Genomic DNA, 18,579 nt, shown 5'->3' on the forward strand with positions numbered 1-18,579 from the left:
GTGGGGTTAAAAATAGACCTTACCTTTTAGAGTTGTTGTGGTGATAGAAAAGTAGAAGTTATCATCAAAGTCCCTGTAAGATCCCTAATGTTAGCTGTTGTAATCATTTAATATTATTATTATTATTGAAACTTCCAATCCAGTGTTCAAAGCCTGGAGGGCTTGGAATGTGAGAGATTAAGGAGATATATTTCAGTGTGCTCAAATAACATGGTTTCTGATCTGTCTTCTCTGGCTGCTTTTATGTCTGAACAACTAGAGAACTGTTTTGATTTGAGCCTGTCATTGATTGAATGTTTAAATATCAAGTAGAATAATCATCTGCACCATTTAACTGGTATGCCCATACATTAATTTATTGAATTTACTTTCACATCCCATCTACCTATGTATACTTTTTTGTAGAGAAGTTATTGCAGCTCTCATTTTAGAGCTAACATCCTCCAGGGTGGCTTACGAAATATACCTCCCAAAATGAATTCTTAAGTACTCATGGGAAAAACCAACAAAGTGGTGATTTGAGAAACCTCTCTGTGTTTAATTACTGAGACATTAGTGTCAGGAGAGGGAAAACGTCTTTGACATTTTGTTTGTTTCTTAGTATTGCATATGAAATAAGACTTCCTAAATAGGCACATTTTTTTTTTTTTCCTTATAGTCTTTCAGGGAACTAAAGGCATCTACCACACAAATCCATCCCTCACCTAATTTACGTTTACCCTCTCAGGTAAACGTCTCATGTCATGATTTCCTAGCCCTCTGCTGTAGACATATTTCAGCTCTACACACAAATGTTGGCAGCTGTAGGAGCTTTTGTGGAGAGTTTTATTTTTTATTTGGTGGTGGTGGTGGTATTATTGTTGCTTATTTCCTATTTTCAGTGGTAAGGGGAGTTCCCATACTGTAATAGATTGAGTTGAAAATATTTAGTCTATTTATTATGTGATCTCCATAAATAGAAACCTAATTTTTTTACTACTTTTGCAGAGGTTTAGTGATATTATATTTGTAACAAATTATCTATTTTTACTTAGGGGTTTGTTGATACAAGAATAAATTGCAAACAGGTCTATCTAGTTACAGGAGGTTGTGAGTTACCCACATAATTATTACAATTTAGAGCTGCCTTACTGCAGAGTAATGTTTTAGGGTTTTAGAAAGAGATAAATAATCTCTGCAAGTATATCTCCTATAATTAACTATTGAACTGGGGACAGAAAAGCCAAGAGTCTATAGTTAAAGAGAAATGCCACGATGCAGCTCTGGTTCCACCTAGCTCAGAGACTTGGACAAGAAACCTTTCTCTATCCTTATTTTCTTGTTTGTCAAAATGAGAATATTGCTACCTACTGTCATTAAATTATTGTGAGACTTAAATTAGATAATGAATATAAAGTGCTTACCACAGCTTTTCGTGCATGAGTGATCAGTGCATATGAGGGCAAAGAAACTGAAATGCTACTTACAATGGTTATTGGGATAAAAAAGGTGAAGTCCTATTGTCATGCCAGTGTAACAAAATGGAAAAACTGTTTGGGAAACAAGACTATCTTATTTTAAATGCTGTCTGTTCTTTACTAGCTGTGTGAGATTGTAAAAAGGAAATGACATTATGATAATACTTATGGCTTAAATCTACAAATACTTAGGTTTTATGTCCTTTAAATTTTGCCACCCAGTGATAAAAACTATAAACATTTATTGTATATCATTCTAAATATTATCCCCATGAAAACCAGCTAGGTATTTTTATAGAATTGGCATCATACTGCACATATTGCTTTTTAACAACCACTTTCTTATTTTATTATTATACACTGTGATCATGTCCTATCCTTAAATAGTTTAGAGATTTTCAGCATAGTACTGCCTTGTCAGAGGGCATTACTATTTTAAATGTTATTGTTTACTCTTAAATATGGAAGTGCTCCTCCCCCAACACAAATTACAAAGTGAGAAACATTCTTAAACAGAATTATTTGGGATAACTTCTTGGCGTTTTTTCTCTGTTTTTTGAGTAGGGTCTCCCTCTCTCAGGTTGGAGTGTAGTGGTGCGACCATGGCTTAATGTAGCCTCCACCTTTCAGGCTCAAGTGATCCTCCTGACTCAGCCTCCATGAGTGGTTGGGACTAAAGGCAGGTGCCACCATACTTGGATGCTTTTTTATTTATATTTTTTGTAGAAACAGGGTTTTACTGTGTATCTCAGGCTGGTCTCAAACTCCTGGGCTTAAGTAATCTGCTCTTCTCAGCCTCCCAAAGTGCTGGTATTACAGGCATGAGCTATCACACTCAAAAACTTGGCCAACTTCTAACTGCATTCTTTGCATAAATTCCTAGAACTAGGTCAAAGGGCAAAATTACTTTTAGGTACTGAACCCTTGTTGTGACATTGTTTTCCTGAAAATTTGGATCAATGTACATATCGACCAGCAAGGAATAAAAATGGTAGTTTATAGTTTATATCAGATTAGGTTTTGTTGTACTTTTAAACATTTTTTAATTTGGTTGAAAAAACATTGCTTAAATTTGTATTTCTGTAATTAGCAGTACAGCTGATTGTTATATATGTTAAAATTAAATTGCTTTTTAATTTCTTTCATTCTTACAATTATAAATTATAATATCTTTGTGAATTAAGAATATTAGCCATTCTTCTGGCATGTATATATATTCCAGTATGTGAGCTGATCATCACATCTTAAGCTTATTTCTTCTTAATTTTATCAGAATTTTGACACTGATATATTTAGTATCTAACTAGTAAGTCTATCCATGTTTAATTTTATCATTGATTTGAAAAGGCCATTTGAAAAGGCCATTTTTCTATTCTGTTATTAGAAAAAAACGTTTATATTTTTGTTTTACTTTGGTTTAAATATATTCAATTTGAGTATACTTCTTTAGCTCTTCAATAATACATTTGTTATAAGATGTGAGATGTTATCTAAGAATATTTTAACCCTTTACAAATAATTGACTACTTATTGAGAATATTTGCATATTTTTGAATGATTAATATTTGCTTCCTGATGTGAAATGCTTCCTTTATCATAACATATATGCCACTATCTCACATGTAAACACACACACACACACACACACACACACACACACACACACTTGAGTTTAAGCAATCTGCAGAAAATTTGAAGCAACTCTGAAAACTCTTGTACTAAATCTTTCGGAAAATGTACACTGGCAATCAACTAATGTAGAACATGTCCTCGCCATTTACTAAGAAAGGTTTCTGAGGGTCAAACTAAGTACTTAAGTGGCCCAAAAAAAGGGAGATTCCTCTTAGGACTGCAGGGAGGATAATGTCCTTTTCAGTATTTCGGAGAATACAAAGACTCTGAAAATAAGACCAGACATACTTTGGGCTGATCAAAAAGTAGACTTCTTAATGTTAGGTAAGAAGATAAATTTAAAAACATGGACAAATAGATTAATAAACCAAGATGATTTTCTCTGTGACCCACGTTTTACACGAAAATTAAATTTTTATGATACTTAATTCTATTATTAAATATAAATAAAAGGTTGTTTCAGGTACTAAAGTTAAAGAAATATTAATATTTTCTATAGAAACTGACTATCCCAACAAAGAAGCAAATCTATTCTCTTAGTGTTTCATTCCATGCATAACCTTGTCCATTAAAGTAGCCAAGTTAGTCATTCATCTTGTAGTTTGTCATCACTATCTCACAATATCTGGACAAAAATAAGAAGCAGCATATTCAGAATACTAAGTCCTATACACAATTTGGAGGTAAAGAGCCATTTAGACAAATGAAATAGTTCACAACATCCACATAAAAGGTATGCTGTTAAAGACTACAAAGGCTATCTCCTTCTCACCTTCTCCATCATATGACCAGTATCTCCAGTCCTACAGAAAATTATTTCTAATACCCATTGAGATAAAGATGAGCACCATCTGCCAATGCCAGTTGACACAGTCAAAGTGAATGGCCTTGTGATCTAATTTTAATGAACTGCTAAAATATTCATGTCCAGATTTTCCTTGTCCATAACCTCCTTTCTGTTTGATTTGGTACCTAATATTCTTTCAAAGGTGAAGTCACTGTAACTGAAAAATAGATTCATATTCTCAGACTCATTATTGGCAATATCTCTAGTCAATTTGGGCATCCTAAGTGACAGTGTTGGATCCATGAAAAATCCCAGCTGAGTCCAAAAGAACTAGCCAGCTGAGCTTCACTAACGCCCACTACAGACGCCATGGATTCTTTACCATAGGATTATTCCTGCTAGCGTAGATTAACTATAGATGATCCCTGTAAATTGCCCACATCTAGAGGCCTCGGTTGGTATGTAGGATGTGGTTTCTTGGTGAAGAGAGAGATTCTAGTTCTCAGGATCATATGGTTTGGCTGTAGGACCTCATTATCTTCAAATGTTATTCCCAATGTTCTTCATATTCATGAAACAGGAAAAGGCAATATTTACCCAAACCATAAAGAATCCCCCTCATTTGCTCTAGAATTTTGTTTGCAGTCAGGTGAGGTCCTTTAGTCTATGGATTTTTGGGAACGTTCCTTTCCTTTTATTAAAAAATGCTTCGTTAAATTGCTTAGCCATGTAGGGATGAAAAAGCCTTTTGTCAAGAGGTAAGAAAATAAACTGGTCTAAGGCCGGGCGCGGTGGCTCAAGCCTGTAATCCCAGCACTGTAGGAGGCCGAGGTGGGTGGATCACGAGGTCAAGAGATTGAGACCATCTTGGTCAACATGGTGAAACCCCGTCTCTACTAAAAATACAAAAAAACAGCTGGGCATGGTGGCGCATGCCTGTAATCCCGGCGACTCAGGAGGCTGGGGCAGGAGAATTGCCTGAACCCAGGAGGCGGAGGTTGCGGTGAGCCAAGATCGCGCCATTGCACTCCAGCCTGGGTAACAAGAGCGAAACTCCGTCTCAAAAAAAAAAAGAAAGTAAACTGGTCTTAAAGAAAACTTTTATTTTATTATTATTATTATTTTTGAGATGGAATCTTGCTCTGTCACCAGGCTGGAGTGCAGTGGCACGATCTCCTATCACTGCAACCTCCACCTCCCCGGTTCAAGTGATTCTCCTGCCTCAGCCTCCTGAGTATCTGGGATTATAGATGCATGCCACCTCACTTGGCTAATTTTTGTATTTTTAGTAGAGATGGGGTTTCACCATCTTGGCCAGGCTGGTCTCGAACTCCTGACCTCATGATCCACCTGCCTCGGCCTCCCAAAGTGCTGAGATTACAGGCATGAGCCACTGCATATACACAATGGAGTACTATTCAGCCATAAAAGAATGAGGCCCTGTTTCATTAAACACTACAAACGGAACTGGAGGTCATTATGCTAAGTGATATCAGTCCAGCACAAAAAGACAAACTTTTCATGTTCTTATTTTGTGAGAGCTAAAAATGAAAACAATCGAACTTATAGAGATATAGAATAGAATGATGATTAACAGAGGCTGGGAAATGTAGGGCAAGGGGAGAGAGGATGATTAATGGGCACAAAAAGTATTTTGAAACAAGGAATATGATCTAGTATCTGATAGCACAATAGGGTGACTAGAGTCAATACTAATTTAATTGTACATCTTAAAAAAGTATATTTGGATTGCTTACAACACAAAGAATAAATGCTTGAGGTGACAGATACCTCATTTACCCCAATATAATTATTATATTGTATACCTGTATCAGAATATCCCAATACCTCATAAATATATACACTTACTCTGTACCCAGAAAAATTAAACATTTTTTAAAAATTGTATGTTTGTGACTGCTGTTAACTATAAACACATTTTGATTAATAGTAATCTTGGAATTTTACCCTGATTTAATGTTTTCACAAGGAAATCCCTTACAAAATAGAGTTTAAAAAACAATTTTAGAAAGTTTTAGATACGTTGCTTAAATACACGTGATTGCAGTTATGCCATTTAAAATACACTTGGGCTCCATAAAATTAAATTCCTGCTATGAATATGCTGTGACAAACTCTGGGACAATTTTGCAAATCTTCCTAGACATTGAGGAAGAATTAACTGTATATTAGCAATCATTGGTATCAGCCAATGTGCTATCCTTTAACATTTATGGTTGTCTCAATTATCTCTTGCTGAGAGACAAATCATGCCCAAACAACTCTTCGGCTCATGATTCTGTACACAGGTTGGGCTCAGCGGGGTAGCTCTTCTGGTCTCAGTTGAGATTTTTCATAGGTCTGATTTTCCTGGGCTTTGCTGCTGGATTCTCTCATATCCCTCTCTCCCTCATTTGGGGCAACTGTGCGTATTAGCCTCTGGTCCATGTGGTCTCTTCTCCTCCTCAAGACTAGCTCTCATTTATTCACATGGTAAAAGGCAGAATCCCAAGATAAAGAATGCGAGTTCAAGATCTTTTGAGTTCAAGGCTCAGTGCTGGCATAATGTTACTTCTGCAACAGTTTACTAACAAACAAAAGGACCAAGACCTGTTCAATAGATTCTATCTCTTGATGGGAGGAGCTGCAAAATCTCACTGAAAATAGAATGTATATAGGAAAGAAAAGATTGTGGCCAATTTTATGTCTACCAAAATGCCTTTGAAATATTTAAATATGACTTCTATTATAAATCTTGAGGCTAGCTAAATACAGATTTAAATCACTTTTAGTATTGCCTCTAATTTCTAGAATCTCATGTATTTCCCAATTGATATGCATGTCTGAATTCCTAAACTGTATCCTAGTCAGTACTTGGATAACAAAAGCTATTTACTGTTACCATACCAAGCTTTGTGCATTATAGTTTCACAATAAACAAAATATGTCTGATTAATTTATCAATGTCTGTTCATCATATTAGATATATCAAAATTACAGATGCTTTTGATGTGTAAAATGTTGAATAACTGATGTATAAATCACATGCTAAAAATTTATGATTTGAAGCAAGGTATTCTAAAGATACAATGCATTGTTCTGAAGAATTCTAAAGCAAACTATAGTTACTTATAAATACATTATCTTACACGATCATTACAAACAGTGCATATGTACCTGACAAAAGTTAAAATTTACTACCCCAACTGAACATCATTCAGAAAATATTTGCACAATAATTGAGAAGCCAAATGTTTAAACAGGTATAAGGTCTATTTACACAATTCTCAGTAAACTAGTCAGATGTTTTTCTGGATTTCTTTCTTTGTTTTTTATATTTCACAACTCAACAGTGCTTCCTCATAAATTCAATATAAGACATCACCTTGGAGGACTTGGGGTTATTTCCTATTATTCTAGTGTATAGCTGATGGTAAACTTGTTAGAAAGCTTTATTTGTTTTCCATAATTTAATGCTTGTCATTACTCACTGTGTAGTTTATATTAGGAATTATTATCCCCCTTTGAGTTGGTGCCCCCTTTCTATTGACTCCTCATAAATTTGCTTTGTTATCTCTAAAATGATCTCTTTGCAAATGAGTAACTTTTGTGCAGAAATAAAATATTATTTACATTGCATAATATGCACAGTGCAGATTACAACCAGTATATTTGTCACTTGTGAATGATCCTAAAAGGCACAAATCTTCAGCCATACAATTATCTGTCTGTCTATCTTTAGTCTATCTAAATAGGCTCATTTGAACCACAGAATTTCTATTTTGTAGGATACAAATGAGTAAAGATTATCAATTTTATAAGATCTAACTCAAAAAATATACCTTAATTTTCTCTCTCTCTTTCTCTCTCTCTGTCTCTCACACACACACACACACACACACACACACACACACAATTTAGTGGTGGGGTATAATAAGAGAGACAAATTTATAAAGCACAGGGTATATAGACACCGAAACAATAAAAATTTAGGTTATTGCTCTTTTGAGGTTTCCTGTGACAAAGAACATTGTCTAAGTAGATAATTTTGCTCTTCACTTGTAAATAAACTTTGCAAGTAGACTACCTAAATGGCATTTAAACATTTTGGATATTGCTCAAATGGAATTTGTGCTGCACTCTAAACTATAATATCGATAAAAGCAGACACATTTTAATAGAAGCTAGAAGAACAAGTCACCCCCGTGTCTCATGATGTTCTACAGTTTGAGTGGAAGTGTAATAGGAGAAGGATATGTAATCAGGTAGATTTAGTAGGGCATTAGGATAGGATATCTTAGACTGACCTATTGTGGTCTGTTACCAACATCACACATCATTCTCTCATCATTAATGTTAAAAAAACAAAATATTCATACATGTTCAACTTTTTAAAACGTTGATATTCTAAAGTTCAAGCCTAGTCAAAGTGGAACTTGGGAAATTGCTACTGTTGAGAAGAAATAAAATGGTGGCTATCATTAGTGGCATATAGTAATTGTAGAAAAGCAGATAATACAAACTTTATTTAATCTTAGTTCGTTTTCTAATTATTTGAGCATATTGTGTTTGTCTTCCAATTAGTGCTATAAGCACATTAAGAAACAACATCTTAATTTCTCTTGCAACTCCTTCTCTCAGTTGATTTGAAACAGTGCTTTACAGATAGTAGAGATTCTAAACATCCATTGTATTGATAAGACAGATACAGGGGGCAGATTTAGTAACCACAGAGAGATAAACGCCTGATTTGCAAAGATAACTTAAGAAGTATTGTGCCAGGCCAGGCACAGTGGCTCACGCCTGTAATCCCAGCACTTTGGGAGGCCGAGGCAGGTGGATCACGAGGTCAGGAGTTTGAAACCAGTCTGGCCAAGATGGTGAGACCCCATCTCTACCAAAAATACAAAAATTAGCCAGGTGAGGTGGCATGCATCTATAATCCCAGCTACTCAGGAGGTTGAGGGAGGAGAATAGCTTGAACCTGGGAGGCAGAGGTTCAGTGAGCTTAGATCGCGCCATTGTACTTCAGCCTAAGCGATAGAGTGAGACTCTGTCTCAAAAAAAAAAAAAAAAAAAAGAATTTTTGGGCCAGAATAGTGATCCCATTTAATAAATCCAAACAAACAGGAATAAAGAAATTTGGCACAATTATCCTTGCATCTATGTATTAGTTTGGTCTCATACACAGTAATATTTAGTTTCTGCCATATTTATTTAATAACACATTGGTAGGTGACTAATAAGGAGATTTGCAAAATTAATCCAAGAAATACAAAATCAAATATCACAGAGAACATTGTATTAAAGGATGTGATTATTAGTCATGCAGTGAAAACTGAAACCTAAGTCATTCCTTGTGTTAAATTGCACTTAATATCCAACTTTCTTTTTTACAAAGGCATTTCCTTTTTCACCACCAAAAAAAAAAAAAAAAAAAAAAAAAAAATAAGGTGAGCTTAGCCTGAGCCAGGATTTGTCCCGGAAATCATCAAAAGGAAAATATGGATCAGTTATATCTGCAATGATGAAAAGCAGCAGCATCCATTTAGTATTTGGCATTTGATGGAAACACTGACATGCTTTGAAGAGTTCATGAAAGCATTTGTTTGAGGGATGGCAGGACTGTTGGAGGTAAAAGTTTTTAAAATTGAACTCTACCTCATTTTTTTAATTGGTGAACTACAATTTCAATGAAGTATTTTCAATCTTTATCATGCACCAGACACTTACATGGTTATCTCACTTTGTCTTCAAATAATCTTGTCAAGCAGACAACCAGGAGCATATTTCAAGATGAGAAAACAATTCTCAGTGAGTTAATTAGCCTTATCAAGTTATTACAACTGGGTAGTGGAAATGGAATTTAAATCTTGGTTGAATTGATACTAAAATCCACGTTCTGATTAATTCATGCTGACTAAGAAAGATGAAGAAATAAAGCCTTAAAGAGACTATTAATGAATAATTTTACACTTCAGATTAACTGTTTTAAACACTCTGCTTGAGAAATATGACGAATAAATATAAATATGAATGAATATGATCTCTCTATATTACTTTTACTTCTGAGTTCTTAATGGTACCATTATAAAATATATGTTCTTTTATATTATCCAGCAGAACACCAAACATGTAGACAAATATTGAAAGGTTTTAAAAATTATGCTCTAAAAATGACTTATTGATAATTCAGCTCTCATTACCTTTGATAATTTTGTCTTGAATTCAGACTTATCTTTGGTAACAACGTCATTAATGAGACGAGATCGGTCATAAGTCGCATGTTCTGATTCATCCGTGTAATCCTTATCTTTTCCTAGGGCTATAAAAGAGAAAGAGAAAATTATATCGATTTTTAACATTTTTATTTTCTCTTTTTTCATTAAATGTAGTAATCTTTCCTCTTTTATGTTTTCCCAAAGTATAGCATATATAGGTATATATATATATATATATATATATATATATATATATANAAATTATATCGATTTTTAACATTTTTATTTTCTCTTTTTTCATTAAATGTAGTAATCTTTCCTCTTTTATGTTTTCCCAAAGTATAGCATATATATATATATATATATATATATATATATATATATATATATACACCTACCTATATATGAAAAAATATAAAAATTTATATATATGAAAATATATAAAATTTATGTGGCGTAATTTTCAGATAATCCATATATTCAATAAATAAGCAGATAAAAGTAATCACATGAAAATGTGCCTGCTATTTACTAACGCTGACACTGACAGTGATTTTCAGAAGAATTAAATGCATCTGTGCTATTGAATGTATTTCAAATTTTTGAAAATAAAAATAGAACCGTGAAAAAAATGTATCGCTAGTTTTGAACTTGAAGACAGAGACATCTGTAAGAACTGTACAAGTATTTATTTGCTTAATTAAAAACTGCATTGATTTTGAGAGTTTGTTTTCTTAAAAGCTGGACAAATTTGAAGTGTAAAAAGTCTGAGAAATCATAGAAAATATGTTAATAAACATAACAAGAAATATAGAAGAAATCAGGGGATTCAAACAACTGCCAGGAAAGAAGAGAGAACACTGAAAAATGACGGTTACTAGTAGAATAGCAAAAAGATAAAATGCTGTAATGTCGGTTACATATAACGATGTATGTGAACAATGAATAAGCTGTAATCAATGTAAAACAGTATAAAATAGGAAATCTCTACAGTGTCTGTATGGCCAAGAACTGTTGACACACTTCACAAAATTTATATTCCATATGATATAAATATCCCTTCAAATTCAAAAAACAGATAGATTGCTATATATTTTGCCTTTTCAAGCAAATCAAAACATCTTAAAGAGTTATTTTATTAGATTCGTTGATATCTACTAAGCATGAATTTTGTAATACAAAACAATAGTGCTGTCAAGAGTTCAGTCAAGTAACTTATTGTACAGAAGAAAAACAATTTTGTTTATAATATATGTATTTCTTTATAGGTGATGGTTAAAAAATACTATAGCATGGTATGTTATATCATGGGCAGCTAATAGTATCAGGTTCTTTGCAGTGGTATAAACTAAAACGTTATACCATAGGTCACATTATGTCTTAGAATGCAGTTAATAGCCAAATATGTTTAGAAGCTCTAAGCATTTAGTGGTCACACTTAGACCTACTAACTACACCTAACACTTATTGATGGTTAACATTTGCTAAGTGCACGCAATACGCAGAAACTTTACCTGTATTATTTCCTTTCATTCTGATGAAAACTTTAATTAATGGGTATAATTTCTTCCTACATTTAATAATAAGCAAAAAATGAACATGGAAATTAAGGAACGTGCCAAAGTCACTAAACTAGTAAAAGGTACATCTAAAACTGAAACAAATTCTGATCTGACTCCAAAGCTGATGCTTGTGAATACAGTATGTTTTCCCTAAATTTAGGTAAGTTACATTTTATTCATTCAACTTTTGTTCATTAAACAACTCTGATATGCAAGATATTCTTTTACAAGTTGACATTATAGTAGCAAACACAATTCTGCCTTCATAGAACATTAAAATAGGAGAAGACATGCAATTTCAAAATAAGTAAATTATTAATATGTCTTATGGTCAGTGCATTTGAGAAAAAATACTGTAGATAGGAAGGATGAAGGTGTGAAAGGCAGGGATTGTCATTTTAGTAAAGAACATAGTAGTACTATTTTGAGCAAATATATGGAGATTGAGGCAGTTAGGCACACAGGTAAACTGGAGGAAGATGATCAACATGGAGAAAATTTTAAAATGCAAAATCTGGATTTGCATTGAACTGTTACATAAGCAAGAAAGAAACTGAAATTTTGGAGTTATTTTCTTGGAGCAGCTACCAAAACCCTATCACTGACTTGTCAATTTGAAAGGCATAGGGTGTTTAGTGTTTTTATTTCCTTTCCGATTCTGTCTCTCTCTCTCTCTCCCCCTCTCTCTTTCCCCCCTCCCCCCCACCCCCCCCACCTTGGTTATTAGAGATGCAAAAAATCCTTATTTGGTTAAACAGGAATAGGGAAATGACATGTGCTATTGGGAAGCAGGCACCGGTCTGTGGATCACAAGACGTAATTTCTCTTTCTAAATCTGCCACTTCCTCAACATGCAATTTCCTTTTTCCCAGGTCTCTAAGGGTCTCTAAAATTATTTAATTATGAATTTAATGCTTATAAAAGATAAAATGATAATTTACATTAATTAATGTATTTTATTTTCCATGGAACACAGAAATTAAACCTATAGAAGTTCATTACTTATTTCCTGCTCCTATTCCACTCACAATTTAATTTTTTAGGCAGAGATATTTTGTTTACTTTTTTTTTTATTGCTATAACTCATCTATTCCTGGAACAGAAATATGCAACATTATCTTGCTGGAGGGAAGCTAACTTAATTTTGAACATTTGCCAAATACCACCATATTTATGAAGTTTTTTCAGATCTCTTTTCCCCTGCCCTACAGCATTGACTAGAGCTGATCATTTTCTCTTCTAAATTCCTTCACATTTGTGTTTTTCTTTTCTTTAGTCTGCTATTCTTCCTTCTCTCCTCCCCCCCTTTCTTTCTTGGTGTATTAGAGAAGTCAGCACAATATCTGGGTGACAAAACTATCTGCACACCAAACCCCATGGCATGCAATTTATCCATGTAACAAATCTGCACATTTACCCCTTGAACCTAAAAGTTAGAAAGCAAAGAAAAACTTTCAATAAATGAGTATTCACAGAATAAAAATGAAAAAAATATATATAACATAAGTAGGAAAATTCAAGTAAAGAGATTAAGGGAACAAATAATATTAGAGTATGCAGACAGTTTTAAATTATTGTCCTGATGAATAATATACAAAGATATTGCTAGGGCTTGGAAATGGTTTGTTTGGTCCAGGTCTCATGCTGAAATCTGATCTTTAATGTTGAAAGTAAAGACTGGTGGGAAGTGTTTGGGTCATAAAGCCGTATGCTTATATGTTTTAAGAACAAAACAGAGCACAACCAGAGACACATTCTAAAATTATAATCCAAAAGAAAGAAAATCTGTGTTCACAGGAATGTTTCTCTAAGCTTATGAATAATAAAACATATAAACTATTACCATCTTAATAAACAACAACTTTATTCTAGTTACTTAGGCTAAAACCCAGGGAGTGATCTTGACTCTTTACTTTCTCTTGGACCCTACATCAGATCCTTCACCAAATTCTGTTGAGTTAGCATGAAGCATTAACTCATTAGCACATAACACTCTTTAGCACATATCACTAACATGCAATGTGTTTTTACTTATTTGTCTTCATTTATTATTTGTTACCTTCACTAAGGAATTTTTAGTGAGCCTGGCATATATATGCGTGTTATGTGTATGTGTGTGTGTGTGTATGCATACACACACACACACACACACACACTTTTTTCCTTCACTTTTGTTATCTTGTTTGTTGACTGCTTTATACTTAACATCTAGAATAGGGTCTGACACATAGTTGCCAGTCAATAAATGTTTACTGAATGACTAACTGTATTTGAATGCCCAAATCCTATCTAAATTGTATTTAAATTTTATCTCAAAGCTGATCATTTATCAACACCTGATTACAGTTAATCAAAGCCATCACATCTCTTGAAAAGAAGTTTGTTAGGCTGGGCGTGGTGGTTCACGCCTGTAATCCCAGCACTTTGGGAGGCTGAGGTGGGAGGATCATGAGGTCAAGAGATCGAGACCATCCTGGCCAACATGGTGAAACCCCATCTCTACTAAAAATACAAAAAAATTAGCTAGGCATGGTGGCACGTGCCTGTAAGTCCCAGCTACTGGGGAAGGCTGAGGCAGAAGAATTGCTTGAACCCAGGAGGCGGAGGTTGCAGTGAGCCGAGGTCACCCCACTGCACTGCAGCGTGGCGGCTGGTGATGCAGTGAGACTCTGTCTCAAAAAAAAAAAAAAAAAAAAAAGAAGTCTGTTAGATTCTCTAAAACGATGTCCTGTTTCCATCTTTTGCTCCTACCACATAGTAGTCAGAGTGACCCTTTAAAAAACCTAACATAATTCATATTGCATCTCTGTTCAAACCCTCTCATAGTTCTGTGGCTCCAAGTAAGGTCACAGTTCATACAACAGCCCACTGGGCACGCATCATCTAGCTCCTTACTATCACTCCCCATCCAGCTCCTACAGCTCTACCCGCATGCCCCCCAATCCAGCTGCACCAGATTATTTGATGTAAAGTATGTCCTCACTGCAAGATTTTTGCACTTGCTTGTCTTTCTGCTGATAATGCTCAATCTCTGTTTAGCCAGCGTTCTGTTAACTTGTCACCTCATCAGAGAATCACTGACCATTGTTTCTAAAATACAGTCCCCATAGTTCTCCCTCTGCTCACAAGGCTTTATTATTTTTTATTATTTTTATCAGCACCTGACATCAAATGATACACACACATATAAACATATATGCTATATATATACATATACATCAGCATCTGGCATTGAATGTACATATTTATAAATATAAATGTTATCTCCTCCTAATTATAAGTGTTATTAGTGCAGTGACTGTTTTGTGCATTGTTATATCGCAATATTTAGTTCACTGTTAATTGCATTGTAATCTTTTAGTAAATTGTTAAATTAACTGATAAATGAATGGCATGTTTATATGTGGGAATATTTGCATCCATTAAATTGCTAATTTTACAGACTGACAATCTACAGAAATGATTAAAATATAATCTTAAGTTAAAAAAGCTATTTTAGGCTATTCTCACACATTTCACTTTAAATATAATTTTCCTTCTGAATGTAACTTTGTAAAACCACATAAATGTAAGGATAAACAGTGAAAAACTATAGTATGAATGAAATGTAAAATGTGTTATCTACTTTAACTGGGTATTGGTAATCCTCTCTCCCTCACAGACTTTTTTTTCTGTTATTCTTGCCAGGAGTTATTTGTATCACAAACGCAGAATTTAAAAAGCTTTTTAGAGTTAGTATTAGGGTCAGTCAATATCTGAGAGCAACAATGTAGAGAACCGTATTGCATTTTGGTTAATGAAGCTAATTATTCTCCCATCAGTGAGAGCTTCTGAAACACAAATGAAACCTACTCATGTGTTTTGGTTCTTAGCAAGGCCATAGATCCTTACTTTAATGAAATTTTCTACATGTGATGATGAGACATTTATTTCACATATGCCCAGAACATCAATTAAGTTTCAATTTTAAAAAATGTTTAAGCAATAGCACTAAATTATAATACCAAACATTATATCAAGTTTCTTCTTTTTAAGATGATATTCTCCCACATTTTAGCATTTCTGAAATCATGGTAATAACCTATTTTTCCTGAAAGCTCTTAATAATTTGATGATTCTTCTTATAATTGGTAGTGTCTTAAAATCTAAGAAGATCAGAGATTAAGAAAAACAGATTTTCAAAAAATGAAAACACAACAGCTTCTGGAACAGGTGGTAACAAGGTAATTCTGATTATGACAAATAGAACTCTTGCTCTTCTCTAGTAGCAGAATTGCAGGAAGGCATACATTTGTAAAAAAAAAATGGGGTCTCAAAGCTCAAGAAAATTGCTTCATATTTTGAAGCACAAAGGTTTATATGCAGAAAGGGAATCAATATTGGTTTCAACAAATCCAAGTTAAAATCCTAGTGTTATCATTTGTTAGCTGGGTGGCAGTGGGTCAGTTATAGTTTTTTAACCTTAGACTTTAAGATAATAAAATATTCTCATAGAATAGATCCAAGGATTAAATGTAAAAATCTATGCACAGTTACTCAAACACATAGGGTATTAGATAAACATATATTTTCTTCCTTTTGTTAGATTCTTTTGTTAGCTCAATTTTAGTACTGAGACAACTTAAAAAAAAAAAAGAGTAATTTAGGGCTACCAAAAAAGTCTTACCTTTCATTTTAAAGCCTACCTTTCATTTTTCAGCATCTGAAAATAGATACTGCACTTCCTTGAGAATTTTAAATGTGTGAGTAGATTATTAGTTGGCCTTCACTTACTTGCAACTGTATAAACTTTCCATATCATGCTAATAATGGCTTGCTCCAGGATTATCAGAATAGGTGATAATACAGAATACATGATAATAATGACCTAAGGTTATTTTCATAATTTATTATTTATATGTCATCTCTGATAAATATTCTCTAACTTGAGTCTCACAAAAGCTTTCACTAAAATTCTGCTCAGTCTTTGTTTATAGTATAAGAAGAAATTAATATTGATATCTCCATTTCACAAATCAGAAAACTGAGGCAAAGATGGTGCGTATCCAAGTAATAAGTAACAGAGTTGATACCTGAAGCTGGACCTTTTGACCATCAACAAATTTCATTATTTTCAAAATTACTATCTTACGGAAGATTTCTGTGAAGAATAAACTCATATATGTCCCATACACAGCTTGCTGCGTGGTTAGGACACAATAATAACGAGGACACTGACTTACTCTTTGGATTTCCTTTGTTGCCTACTTCTCCCTAGCCCTATTGTTGTTCTAAAGTACTACCATTTGATGGAAGCAATGAGGGTACTGACAGAGCTGTGCTCAGTGAACACCACAGGGAAGCAAATCCTGCAGGTAAACTGCTTTCCATCATGTCAGTATGCTAGTGTTTTCCACTCACCATCTTTCCCTGCACTCTTCTAGTCCTCATCCATCCACCCATGTCATTGAGTAGATAGCTGGTACCAAGCAGTATGAATAAGACAGACATAAATCACAATTATTATTATCTAGTGTAGTCATCCAAAGTGCTATAATAGAAAGGAAGTAGCATCTAAATAACTATTGGGGAGGACTTCAGTTAAGAGTGATGTTAGAAGGGCAATTCTACAGCCAGGTGCGGTGGCTCATGCCTATAATCCCAGCAGTTTGGGAGGCTGAGGCAGGTGGATCACCTGAGGTCAGGGGTTTGAGACAAGACTGCCCAACATGGCGAAACCTTGTCTCTACTAAAAATACAAAAAATTAGCCAGGTGTTGTGGCGCATGCCTGTGATCCCAGCTACTTGGGAGCCTGAGATAGGAAAATCACTTAAACTGGAAGGTGGAGGCTGCAGTGAGCTGAGATTGTGCCACTGCAATCCAGCCTGGATGACAAGAGCAAAACTCAGTCTCAAAAATTTAAACACTTTGCATGAAAGTCTATCAACCCAATTTAAATACAAAATAGGATAATATTTAGATTAGGTCCTCAAGTGAGAAAACTCATAGTGATAAATGACATCACAGAGAGCAATAAAAAAATGGGTGGATTCTACAGCCAACTCTCCAGAGAGGTAGGGGTGTGTGTGTGTGCGTGCATGTGTGTGCGTGTGTGTGTGTGTGAGAGAGAGAGAGAGAAAGAGAGAATGCTCTTTTATCCATTTGTCTGTCCTAATCCTAAAATTATTCTTTATGCATCTACTGTGGGTCAGGTATTATTCTTGATTCTGGGGCTAAAGGTGGCAGTAAGATTGACAAAGTTTCTGTCTTATGGAAACACAAAATTGGGGTGAATAACCTAAGTAAATAACTTCAGGTAATAAGTATTATGAAGAAAAATCCATCAAGGTTAGGAGACAGAAAGTAAGTCGGATGTGAACCTGGCTTATTTCAGTGTAGGGCCCTAGGATAAGCATGTATTTATTGTGAACAAGGAACACAAGACAGCTGAGCTATATGCAGCTCATGAGAAGAAGGAAGTATTAGGAAATGCCCTAGAGAGACCAGACCCAGATTCTGTAAGGTCTCCGAATACCAGAGTACATTTATATTTTAAATGTAATGGGAAACCCTGGAGAGACAGGAGCACAGAAATGATGGGATTTAATCTTCCTTTCATTAAAGCCTTTCTGTGACTCCTGTGTGGAAAATTGTCTATAAGGAGGCAAAATTTTGCACAGGGAGATCTGTTAGGAAGTTATTATACCAGTTTACCAAGAGAAAGCAGCAGACAGACCCAGGCATGGCGGCGAATGTGGTGAGAAGCAGTCAGATTTCCAATATATTTTGAAAGTTGAGGTCTGACGACCTTATGTGTTCAATAAACAATTGACAAGATTTACAGTGACTGTGAGGCTGTCACAACTGAAAAACATGTTCCTTCAGTGTAATTCCCTCATTTCTGTAATCTTAATTAGGTTAGGAACATTAGAAGAAAGTT

The 18,579-nt window shown here is 34.5% G+C and overlaps 1 protein-coding gene across 1 annotated transcript in view; it reads right to left on the minus strand.

The window, feature by feature from the left end:
• ANO3 (anoctamin 3) overlaps positions 1-18,579 on the minus strand; it is a 281,024-nt gene that overhangs the window by 150,262 nt on the left and 112,183 nt on the right. The window contains exon 4 of the mRNA XM_017538733.2: positions 10,083-10,201. Coding sequence (XP_017394222.1) covers positions 10,083-10,201 — 119 coding nt within the window. The remainder of the gene's footprint in view (positions 1-10,082; positions 10,202-18,579) is intronic.

This window comes from Cebus imitator, unplaced genomic scaffold (assembly GCF_001604975.1).
Source record: "Cebus imitator isolate Cc_AM_T3 unplaced genomic scaffold, Cebus_imitator-1.0 Scaffold113, whole genome shotgun sequence".
NCBI lineage: Eukaryota > Metazoa > Chordata > Mammalia > Primates > Cebidae > Cebus > Cebus imitator.